Source organism: Mobula hypostoma, chromosome 27, assembly GCF_963921235.1.
Source record: "Mobula hypostoma chromosome 27, sMobHyp1.1, whole genome shotgun sequence".
NCBI lineage: Eukaryota > Metazoa > Chordata > Chondrichthyes > Myliobatiformes > Myliobatidae > Mobula > Mobula hypostoma.
Window position 1 is genome coordinate 3,805,233 of NC_086123.1, and position 12,465 is coordinate 3,817,697.

Below are 12,465 nucleotides of genomic sequence, written 5' to 3' on the forward strand. Positions count from 1 at the left end.
TCCTTAGTACTTTCTAGTTGCCATTTGCTTGTTTTTAAAAGCATCCAATCCTTTAGTTTCCCTTTAATTTTTGCTCTATTATATGCCCTCTCTTTTGCTTCTATGCTGTCTTTCACTCCCCTTGTCACCGACGGTTGCCTCATCTTCCCTAGAATACTCCTTCTTCTTTGGGATGTATCTACCCTGCAACTTCTGGATTGTTCCCAGAAACTCCATCTGTTGCTGCTCCGCTATCATCTCTCCCAATGTCCCCTTCCAATCCATTTTGTCCAGCTCTTTGCTAATGTCTCTGTAGTTCCCTTCAGTCCACTCTAGTAGTGATACGTCTGATTTTAGCATCTCCTTCTCAAAGTGCAGGGTGAATTCAATCACATTATAATCATTAACTCCTAAGGGTTCCTTTACCTTAACCTCCCTAATGAAATCTGATTCATTACACAACACCGAATCCAGGATTACCTTTAACCTCGTGGGCTCAACTGCAATCTCGCAGGCTTTCAGCAAATTCCCTATCCAGCACCAACCTGATTTTCACAATCTACCTGCATATTGAAATTCCCCATGGCTATCATGACTTTGCCCTTTTTACATGTCTCCTCCTCTTATGGATTTAATTTAATTTTTTAGCAACAGGACCACCCCGCCCCCTCTGCCTACCTGTCTATCCTTATGATACACTGTGTATCCTCGGATGCTGAGCAGACAACCCTGATCTTTCAGCAACAACTCAGTGATGCTCACAATGTCATTGCTGCCAATTTCTAACTTGCACTACGAGATCATCGACCTTATCCTGTGTACTGTGTGCATTCAAATATACCATCTTCAGTCCTGTATTCATCATCCTTTTCAATCTTGCCCCCCTGTGTAGAAAGTTACATTTTTATTCCTTTCTAAACTTTTTGTTTTTTTAAATTTATTCTGGAGACTTTTGTAACCTCTCCTGCACTCTCCTTCCCTTTTATTTTATTCTCATTTTTCCAACTGTTGAACTGGTGAACCTACTATTTGGCTTAAAGGCACTCTTTAACCCTTCCCACTGACTGCAATTTTGTCCTATCATCTGCCTGTCCTTCTTTATGGTCTCACTACACACTGCACCTACTGGTATACCGACTGTCCCATCCTCTGCCCTATCACTCCAGTTCACATCCTTCTGCCAAATTAGTTTAAACCCTCCGCAACAACTCAGCAAATCTATCCACAAGGATACTGGTTCTTCTCAATTTCAAGTGCACCTCATCCTTTAATACAGGTCATACCTTCCCCAGATGAGATCCCAATGTTCCAGAAATCTGAAACCCTACCCCCTGCACCAATTCCTCAGCCACACATTCATTTGCCAGATGATCCTATTCTTACCCTCACTGGCACATGCCACAGGCCACAAACCAGAGATTACTATCCCTTGAGCTGCTGCTTTTCGGCTTTCTACCTAGCTCCCTGTATTCTCCTTTTAGATCCTCATCCCTTTTCCGACCTGTGTTATGTGTACCAATATGTACCATGACTTCTGGCTGTTTTCCCTCCCCTTTTAGAACACTGTGGACCCAGTCTGAGACATCCCCTGACCCTGGCACCTGTGCCCCTGCTTGCCCACTGTACAGCTAAGTCACTCACAGAACCGTGTGCACAGTGAACATCCATTTCAGGTCACAAGAGATCACCATTGTTGTTTTATTGGGATTTCCTAATCTGCCCTCCAGACTGAAGCTCAGATCATTAACAACGCCGACTGTGTCTGAAGTTCTTGGGTCCTTAGCTCCTGGAGGATCATAGATCACTGGTGGCCTTTCATCTTCATCGTCCCCTGTTCTGAGCCAGTTCCTCAAGATACCAGAATCCGTTTTCAAAGTGGAGAATTTTTTTTATTATTATTGAACTAAATGGTTACATTTTTAAAATCATTTTGCATAATTAATGTCCTCCTCAACCAGTCCTGAAGCATCAGCTTCCTAACATCAACATGGAAAAAATGCAAAATATTTCAATATTCATTTCTTTTCTCCCATGCAAGTGAAGAAAAGCAGACACTAAAGAGAAAGGAGAGGCCAGTTGACAAAGGATGTCACACAATGATACTATTAATACAGTTATCTGTTTGGTGCTCATGACATTATCTTTCTCTCTTGGCTTTCAGGAACTTGCTGACGATTCTTCCAGTTGAGTCTTAAAGTTGCGCCTGTGAAATATCTGAGAAATTTCCAAAAAGGTTTTCCCTTTTGTTTCTGGCAGGAAACATCCAATGAAAATAGCCGCAAGTAAGCTGAATGAGAGAAATGGCATATAGCAGAAACTGCCCAGAGCTTCCTGAAAGACAGAAAGACAGAGTCAGTGCCCTTTGGTAGTATACTGCTTAAATGCATTAGCCATTACATGTTTGTCTTGCAATGTCCATACTTTCAACTAACCTTAAACACAAGAGATTCTGCAATGCTGGAAATCTGGAGCAATGCACTCAAAATGCTGGAGGATCTCAGCAGGTTAGGCGGCGTCTACAGCATAGAGAGGAATAATGAGTCAACGTTTCAGGCCGAGACTCCTTATCCCTTTCTATAGACGTTTCCTAAGTTTCTCTAGCATCTTGTGTGTTATACATCTAATCTTGTTCCACATCTCCTAAAGATAATCAGTTTGAAACGTTTATGTTTTTCACTCTCCACGGATGCAGCCTGACGTGCTGAGAACTTGGAGCACTCGGTTTATTTTTTCTTATTTTAAGTTATTCTTCAAGTGCAACTTCAAAGTTCTTGTTTGGACCCTCAACAGAAGCTGATAGAGCTTCCAGTACAACACTCGCAAGTTGGTTGACCTCTGCTTATAGTTGGATGGAAGCTGACATGTCAACTGTGACATACTCCATATAGTCTACAGGTGATGAAACTGAACTGGCTGCTGGAAGATGTGGCTCCGAATTATGCACAAAACCATATGTATGACAGGACCTGGACTTTGTCCACGTTTACATTGCAGTCCTGCTTTATAGCATTGTGCACATCCATCTGTGGTCTATTTCTTCAAAGTCTCAAAAGTCCTCCACAGTAGAACTTCTGTGTAACACTGCCCACTGCAAAGCCGCCACATGAGCTAACCTTCCCCTTGCTATGGCTCATGGCCGGAGACTGCGTGTGCCAGCCCCACTTCCAGACAAGTCTCTACAATATGCAAGATTCCTGTATTTCAACTAGTGACTAAAGGGGACTATGGAGCCATGAGGGAGGAGCTGACCAAAGTTGACTGGAAAGATACCCTAGCAGGGATGATAGTGGAACAACAATGGCAAGTATTTCTGGGAATAATACAAAAGGTGCAGGATCAGTTCATTCCAAAGAGGAAGAAAGATTCTAAGGGGAGTATACACTAGAATTTAGAAGGATGAGAGGGGATCTGATTGAAACATATAAGATTATTAAGGGATTGGACAGGCTAGAGGCAGGAAACATGTTCCTGATGTTGGGGGAGCCCAGAACCAGAGGCCACAGTTTAAGAATAAGGGGTAGACAATTTAGAACGGAGTTGAGGAAAAACTTTTTCACGCAGAGGGTTGTGGATCTGCGGAATGCTCTGCCTCAGAAGACAATGGAGCCCAGTTCTCTGGATTCTTTCAGGAAAGAGTTAGGTAGAGCTCTTAAAGATAGCGGAGTGAAGGGATATGGGGAGAAGGCAGGAACAGGGTACTGATTGTGGATGATCAGCCATGATCACAGTGAATGGTGGTGCTGGCTCGAAGGGCCGAATGGCCTACTCCTGCACCTATTGTCTATTGTCTATTGAGTAAGAGTGTGACACTGAGTGACAAATTGTCAGATGGCACAGTAGAGGGGGAGGCCATTTGGCCCGCTGTGCCAAGACTGATCTTTTATTTGGAATAATGTGTTCAGTTCTGGTCGCCCCATTAGAGAAAGGATGCAGAAGCTCTCGAGAGGGTGCAGAGATTTACCAGGAGAATATTTATGAGGAAAGGTTGAGCAAGCTGGGGTTTTTCTCTTTGGAGTGAAGGAGGATGAGAGGTGACTTGATCGGGCATATAAGGTAAGAGGCATAGGCTGAGTGAATAGCCACAGACTTTCTCTCACAGTGAAAATAGCTAATACAAGAAGGCATAAATTTAAGATGACTGGAGGAAAGTATGGGGGAACATCAGAGAGAAGTTTTTTTACATAGAGAATGGTGAGTGCATGGACACGATATCAAGGCTGGTGGTAGAGGAAGGTACATTAGAGGCATTTTAAAAACCCTTAAGAGAGGCACATGGATGATATAAAAATGGAAGGCTATTTAGGAGGGAAGAGTTAAATTGATGTTAGAGTTGGTTAAAAGTTTGGCACAACATTTTGAGCCAAGAGGCCTGTACAGTGTTGTAGTGTTCAATTGTTCTATGCTCTATATTCTTTATATTCTCTTGGTGTTGAACAGTCATTTAGTCAAGAGATAGTTTTGGCCAACTGAAAGAAAAAAGCAGCAAGGTGTGGACTTACATCTGTACAAATATCTAAATGGAGAAATTAAACTTTCCAAGTTAAATTTGTAAAATTAATAAAGAAACTTAAATTGTTTTTTTTCTCTGTTGAATCAGAAAACTGTGACTCCTGATCACTGATGGAAATTTATGACCCATAAGGTTACATTGAACTAATCAACCTGGTTCCAAGGACTGGCAGAAGAGAAAGCTGTTCACAGGATCTAAGAGCCGAGAAGCAGTCGTCAAGATACAACAAAGAACCACAGGAAGGCAGTCAGTCAGTTAGCACTTCACAGCCAGTCAGGAACTGATTAAGTGCTTACAGCAGAGGGTGGTTGGGTTGAGGAGCTGGAGCTGTGAGCAATGGCACCTTATTGGAAAGGGCAGCCACTCAGAAAAGTATACTCAGCCCAGACTGACTTGCTGAGAAACATTTGTACACAGCCAAACAACTGAAATGATGTAACTCTAATGTAAAGTAACAATTTGTAATTACAATGAGAGATTGATAGTATTTGTGGAAGATATAATGTACTATGTCAATGGATTTAATGACCATGAATGATTGTGTGTGACCCTCTGCAAGAAAGAGGGAACCTAGTGATTGTTTTGTGTGTCGTGCACAGGTCATGGTAGAATAGTTAGTAGCTAAGCAAGCTGCTATATGTGGATTCAAGATTGTCTAATGTCATTTCCAATGCACAGGTGTAAAAGAGAATGAAATACTTGTGGTGGGGGGTGTGGAGGGGTAGGTTAGTGGACGGAGGTTGTGTTCAGCTTTACTGCTTGGGGAGAGTAACTGCTTTTGAGTCTGGTGGTCCTGGAACGGATGCTACATAGCCTCCTCCCTGATAGGAGTGGGTGAGATCCCTCGTGAAGTGACTGGCCTTTTCCTGGCACCTTTCTGTATCCGTGTCGTTGATGGTGGGTAGGCCAGTGCCAGTGGTGTGTTGGGCATTTTGACTACCCATTGTGGAGTCTTCCTGTCTGCTGCAATGCAGTGGCTATGTCATTGGCAGTGCTGCTTGAAGGAGAAATAATGCATGGAAAATTCAGATACATCCTGATTGACAGAAGCTGTTGGCAGATGGAAGTGTGGTGCACAGAGCAGTGCATCTAGGTAGTGGTCTTGCCGATGGCAATGCCATTTGAACATGCGTTCACTGACTTCTACCATTCTGAAAGCACAGACAAACTTGTGGGCTGCCTAGCACAATCCTTGCTGATTTGATTTGACAGAAATGATGAGTTTCACTGTATGTTTCGATGTTTTCGATCTTTATCTACAGGAATGTCAGCGGCTGCTCCAGCTCCAAGAGCCCGTCTCAGCCAGTACTGTAAAGCTTGTGCATTTATTCTTGCCTGATCTCCAACCTCCCTCAGATTTTCCCTTTCCTGCCTCATCTCCTCATCTCCTCACCTCCTCACCTCCTCTGCAGTATTGTTTGGGGTCTACTTGATTTCTGATCAAACCACCTGAGATGCTAACTTCTACTCCCTCCACAAATGCTGGCTGACCTGAGGAATTCCAGCATTTTCAGTGCAATTTCTAGACTTTGCAATGTTTTGAACTATAACTAAAGAAGGGTTTTCTGCTTTCATTTCAGACATTGGTGTGTTTATGGTTAGTTCCAAGAATGGGTACAAATTCATCCACAAACAATTCAAAAAACTGGTGATTGAATCCATCCTTTGTTTTTTATCTGTTTCATTTCATCACAATAGAATGGTGGCTGAGTGAATCTTCAATGGAATGGCAACTTGGTGAATCTTCAATGGAATAGTGACTGGGTGAATTTTCAATGGAATAACGACTGGGTGAATCTTCAATGGAATGGCAACTGGGTGAATCTTCAATGGAAGAGTGACTGGGTGAATCTTCAATGGAATAACGACTGGGTGAATCTTCAATGGAATCGCGACTGGGTGAATCTTCAATGGAATAGTGACAGGGTGAATCTTCAATGGAAGAGTGACTGGGTGAATCTTCAATGGAATAACGACTGGGTGAATCTTCAATGGAATAGCGACTGGGTGAATCTTCAATGGAATGGCGACTGGGTGAATCTTCAATGGAATTGCAACAGGGTGAGTCTTCAATGGAATAATGACTGGGTAAATCTTCAATGGAATTGTGACTGGGTGACTCTTCAATGGAATGGTGACTGGGTGAGTCTTCAATCCTCCAGTGTGGGTGTGGGCAACTGGAAGGTACAGATTTGGTCTGTGCCTATGGGTAGTAAGAACAGAACTAAGGCAGGGTGGGACATCATTAAAGCATGTCACTTCAGCAAAACTTCCAACAGAATGAATCAATAATACAGCTTGTAAAGAACGAGATAGAAAAAAATCCAAATTAGTGAATAATTATTAATGGTATATGCAAGAAATTTTCCCTCCTCTATGCAAGAAACTTCCAAAAAGGACATGTGGTGCAACCTAGAATATTTAGCAAAATCTTTATAGTTTGTACCACAAAATTCAATTGCATTCAGGACACTTACAACAAGAAATGGAAAAGTCAGACCAACTATAATGAGGGTTATCCAGAACAGGGAGCCAATGGTCATGTAGGCGGCTGGCCGTGCAGTCTGGTCGAAGATTTCCATCGGGATGACTGCAGACACACCAGCTAAGACATAGAAAAGAAAGAATTTACAAGTTGAGTGGAACTAAAATACATGATATTGAAATATAGTGAAACATTCTTGGTGGATAGTCAACGGGGAAGAGTGCACCTTGCAGACTGAGTTTTTACAACTGAATGTTCTGTATGTATATTGGACGTGGAACTGCATCAGGTCGGGTAGGGAGAGCATTCTAGTTCTGAAGTAAAGTGGGTTGGAGTGGCAGATGCAACGAGAGGATGTCTCTACCCCCTGGGTCCCACTGGAATATGGGAGTCTCGTGAAGGTAAGCAAATCCACTTGGGGCTACACAACTGCAAAACCCATTTCCCCACACACGTCTAAATTCCAATTGCTCCATGCCCCTCCTGTTTCTGGGAAGTTCAAAGCACCTGTTTCACTTTTCTTAGGCTCTTCTCATCCCTCCAGCTAACACAGAGTTCAACAATGTTCCTTGATGACTTGGCTATTCCTGTTTATATCTTTCTTGAACCATTCATTTTATTTCTACCCCATTTTAGACATCTAATCTTTTGCCATCCTCACTATCATAGCTTAATTCCTTTCCTTCTATATTTTTACCCATGTTTAGAACTTGTCTTATTTACAGTTATGTTGAAAATCATCAAGTTGAAACATTAATTCTGTTTCTTGGTCACTTTCTCTGCACAGACGCTGCCTGACCCAGTGAATATTCCCAGCATTTTTTTTTTAGCTTTTACATCAGATATTTTGTAATTGCCTTGTTCTCTTTTGATTTTGTTTCTCTGTGTAAGATAAAAAGTTTAATAGCAGTAATGACCTGGGCCAATTCCAAAGCTTAAGATCGATGCAAAGATACAGGCCATGCTGAGGAACGGTGCCCAACTGATCTTGTCCTGGGTCAGTAGAGAGGGAGAATCAATTAGACAGGTAAGGCACAGTCCTTTTCCTAATTGCAACATATTGTCAGGATTAGTACTCATTGACAATATGATGCTCATCTCTCAATTCAGAAGTCATGCTTCACTTGCCAGTTCACGTCAAAAATGCAAACCAGGCCTCTGCGTTGCAGCACAGTGTTAAGGAAGTGGATCCATTATTCCTCCCAGTCCAAACATACATGGCTGCAGATTTTTAACTTCAATGTAAGTTGGCTATCTGATATAAAAATATCTCATTTTCATTTCCCATTGAAGCATTTTTCTTGTATTTCTCACTTAACTCAATCCAGCAACTCAAGCACAACATCTTCCACTGAGAACAAATCACGGTCCTGGCCTTGGATCTGATTGTTCCTCAGGGTGGATTATAAAAGTCTATGCTATGCTCAGCACTATACAAGTGCATAAATATTTTGGTCTGTCAATGCCCGCTTTTACACACAGCAATAACTGTTTGCATATATGTATTTAACGTAGCAAGACACTTCACCGGGGCCATTATGAAACAGAAGAAGTTGACTCCAAATGACCAAAGGAAATATTAAGGCAGGTGATGCAATCTTTGGTCAAAGAGCATCTTGATGGATGGCAGAAAGAAACAGACGATTTGGGGAGCTAGTTCGATATAAGCAACATCTTCTGGTGTAAATACCAGTGGTGGAATAGTTAAATCAAGAGCTGAGCTAAGGGGCTGAATTAAAGGAGCCCCGATTTCCAAGAGATTTACAGGACTGTGGAAGGTTAAAGATAGAGGGGAACTCAAGGTCAAGTAGGGATTTCAAAGTAAGGATGAAAATTTTAGAATGTATGTAAGGCTTAACTCGGTGCTGGTGCATGTCAGTAAACACAAGGGCAATGGATGAGTGGCGTAGTCGGAGTAACATGGTGGTCTTTAATGACCTTCGAGAACAGAAGAATAAAGGTCAGTCAGGAATATGTTGTAATAATAGAGCCTACAACTCAATAGACTTTAATGAGAGTTTTATCAGCAGCTTGAAGTGAATTAGGCAGTGAAATAAAGATCAAGAATAGGCCATTCACTTTGTCAGACAGATTCCTTTGAGTATTTTATCCCTCCCATTCCCCAACCCAATAGCTATTGTTCTGACACCTCACAGGGAAATGTGGCCCATTGATAAATTGGAATCTTAACCTATCATCCAAGAGCATAAAATTGAGCAAAGGTTCCCATCCATAGTTGGGAATTCTTAAAACGTGACCTTCATACGTTTATGAACACACCAGATAAATGTGCTCCAGTTAGTGGGAACTTAACAGGAAAACAGTTGAAATCCAACATGACTTGTCCCTTTTACCAGTGAGGAAGAGGCTATGACATACCTGAAGAGTCAAGGAGATGGTGAACAATATTCCACAAGCAGCCATCAGACTATAGCCCCCCATAAGCAGCACCTTGCGCCCAGTCCGGTCAATGAACAGATTCTAAAGGAGGAAAATCAATGTCGTCATTGGATGCTGCTCGAAGTGATCACCCTTCGAAGGCTTACAGTGCAGATCAAGGCACCAATATGCAAGGAATGCACGAGGGGGATCTGAAGAGCACAGAACTACTGTAAAAGTTTTCATAATTCAGAGGATTGACAGGAACTACAAAGCACTTTAAAAGTTGTTTTTCTAGTGTTTCCAGTTGCAACAGCCAGAGATTGGAGAGGAAGAGCCATCAGTATTTTGGCAGGCACAGTTCGAAGATGTGATATGGAATAAACAGTACAGTCCTTGAGGATTCATGTGCATGTACCTCTGATATGTGACGTTTCTACAGATGTACCATGGAGAGCATACTGACTGGTTACATCTCCGCTTGGCTTGGAAGCCACAATGCACAGGATCGGTAAAAAACTGCAGAGGGTTGTAAACTCAGCCATCATGGCACTAGCCTTCCCACCATAGAGGCTATCTTCAATAGCGATGCCTCAGGATCCTCACCATCCAGGACATGTCCTCTTCTCGTTGCTACCATGAGGGAAAAGGGTCAGGAAGGAGTCTGAAGATAAAACACTCAAAGTTTCAGGAACAGTTTCTTTCCACCTGCCATCAGATTTCTGAATAGACCACGAACACAAGCCTCACTTTTTGCTCCCTTTTTCAGTAGGTTTCAATAGGTACATTTAATGTCAGAGAAATGTATACAATATACCTTCTGAAATTCTTTCTCTTCGCAAACATCCACAAAAACAGAGGAGTGCCCCGTACTTCAGTATTTATTTTTAAAATATTTCATATTATGACTTATGGTTTTTTATCTATTGCACTATACTGCTGCCACAAAACAACAAATTTCATGGAATATGTCAGTGATAATAAAGCTGATTCTGATTCTAAGATGTTAGGATATATTGAGTGGATATTTTCTTCGTGGATCTTAGTAAGGTGTTTGAGGAAGTCCCTCATGGATGCTCATCCAGAAGATTAAGATACATGGGATAAATGGAAATATTGAAAGAGGAGTTCATAAAACATGAGAGATCTTAGGCTTTGTAATACATGAACAGGGCAAAGTTCTTCAGAAACAGAATACCGTACTGACGCTGAAAATCCAAAATAAAAGCAGAAAATGTCGAAAATACTCAGCAGGTTTTAGGAGAGAAAGAAGCAGCCTCGTAATTGTTCAAATTGAAACAAGGGAAGAGAGACATCAGACCGGTTTGTTGCAGAGGAAGGTGGACGATAACAAAGGGAATACCTGTTATAAGGAGGAAAGCAAGAGAGACAGAACACTGCGAGTCACAGAGTAAATCCCATCGACCACTACCCGCTACCTTCTATGGGCACGCTGATCCGAAATTTGAGGGACAGAACAAAGTAAATGGTGAGCGAGGATGTTAAAGGCTTGTTAATTCTAGAAGATGCGTCTGGAGGCACCTCTTTCTCCCTTATTAGGGAGAGTGAGAGCCTGTGGTATGTCGAATACCGGGTGAACAACGTAGTCTTTGAGCTCACTGCAAGTCTGTGTCTTTACTGTTGCTTTGCTCACGCTTGAGTGCTCCGTGGCGGGTGCCAATGCTTTTTTTCCCTGGTAGGAGGAGGGGGGATCGTTGCTTGCTGCCAGTTATGTGCGGGAGGGGCTTCGGGGTTCGTTCATTCTTTGGGGTGTTCCTCTTTTCGTAGATGGTTGCGAAGAAAGGCAATTCAGGATGTATATTGTGTACATTTCTCTGACAGTAAATGTACCTTTGAAACCTTTGAAGCCTTTGGCAATGGGACTTGTAAGAAGAGGTGAGTGAAATTAGCCATTTGTTTGAGATGATTAGAGGAATTTCTAGGCCATTAAGTCTCATTTAGTAGGAAATATTGTCTTCCTTCAAGGCACAGTGCAGTGTACAGGCTGGGATAAGTCAGACTCATAATTGCTCTAGTGCTCTCCAAATTAGATATTTTGATGTATCACACTTAATCTGCACAGGTCTCCAGTATATTTTAAAATATTTTTTATCCAACCCAATGTTGATGTTATCCAGCATGATCTCACTTCTGCACTATCTTTAGGCAGCATGAATCAATCTGTGTATAATTTTAGTGACGGGGGGAATCGCTGACAGATTTAAATTCAGAGGACACTGCCTGAAACTTAGCCGAGATGAAAGATGGTGGAACAGCCAACACTGGTGCAGCTCAGTCCTGCGATTAAAGTCAAAAAACATGAGAGTTGGAAATTAGATTTGATGGAGATTGTCATAACCTAACAGAATTATGAGAAAAATTGGTTCATAGTGAAACAGTACATACACTTGTCAACGAGGTAGTGAACTCACAGCACCCAGTTCCAATAGTGACATACTGGATCTTTTCATCCGGAATTCCTGCAGCACGGAACACATATACAGCGTAGTAATACATCTGTCAGAAAAAAAAAGAAATTAGATTCTGAATCCAGCAAAATATAGACAGAATAACGCATTGGACAGGCAGTAAATTCATGTAATTTAGTTTTCTTTACAAAATGCATTTATTATAAATTCAATCATGATAGTGCTATTATACAATCACATTACAAACAAAAACCAGACAAGTCATGTCTAACAGACTGAACGAACACATTCCAATTCTCATCGAGGTTGGGAACCCACATGTGCTCTAAGTGAGATACGAACTCACAGCCTTGGCATTTCTCGATAATGTGCTGTGTTCTGATTGTGCCACTAGATAACAAGTTCAAAGTGTGACTGTGAAATGGGGAGTCAGTTATTCCATTGTTTAACTCTAGAATCCGCAGCACCTAATAACTGGTTGTTTATATAAAACTGAGACTGTGTGGATGCTCCAGACAGTGTGACTGACCGTGATGCATTGAGAGTGTAGACATTGTGCAGGTACACACAGTAACTAACCTGGGGGTTGAAGAGACGTCTCGGCAATGGAGTAAAGCATTTGGTGGGAACAGTATGAAATACAGGGTCAAGCCATTCAGTTACCAGCTCCGGCCACCAACCCC

The 12,465-nt window shown here is 42.0% G+C and overlaps 1 protein-coding gene across 2 annotated transcripts in view; it reads right to left on the reverse strand.

Annotated features, from left to right (window-relative positions):
• Positions 1-1,854: 1,854 nt before the first annotated feature.
• LOC134338513 (solute carrier family 2, facilitated glucose transporter member 11-like) overlaps positions 1,855-12,465 on the reverse strand; it is a 41,695-nt gene continuing 31,084 nt past the window's right edge. The window contains exons 8-12 of one of the 2 annotated variants that reach the window (XM_063034389.1): positions 11,760-11,870; positions 9,354-9,455; positions 7,892-7,967; positions 6,967-7,094; positions 1,855-2,310 (exon numbers count right to left, since the gene is read on the reverse strand). In XM_063034389.1, coding sequence (XP_062890459.1) covers positions 2,137-2,310; positions 6,967-7,094; positions 7,892-7,967; positions 9,354-9,455; positions 11,760-11,870 — 591 coding nt within the window. In that variant the 3' untranslated portion in view covers positions 1,855-2,136. The remainder of the gene's footprint in view (positions 2,311-6,966; positions 7,095-7,891; positions 7,968-9,353; positions 9,456-11,759; positions 11,871-12,465) is intronic. The other variant, XR_010016237.1, reaches the window with a different exon arrangement.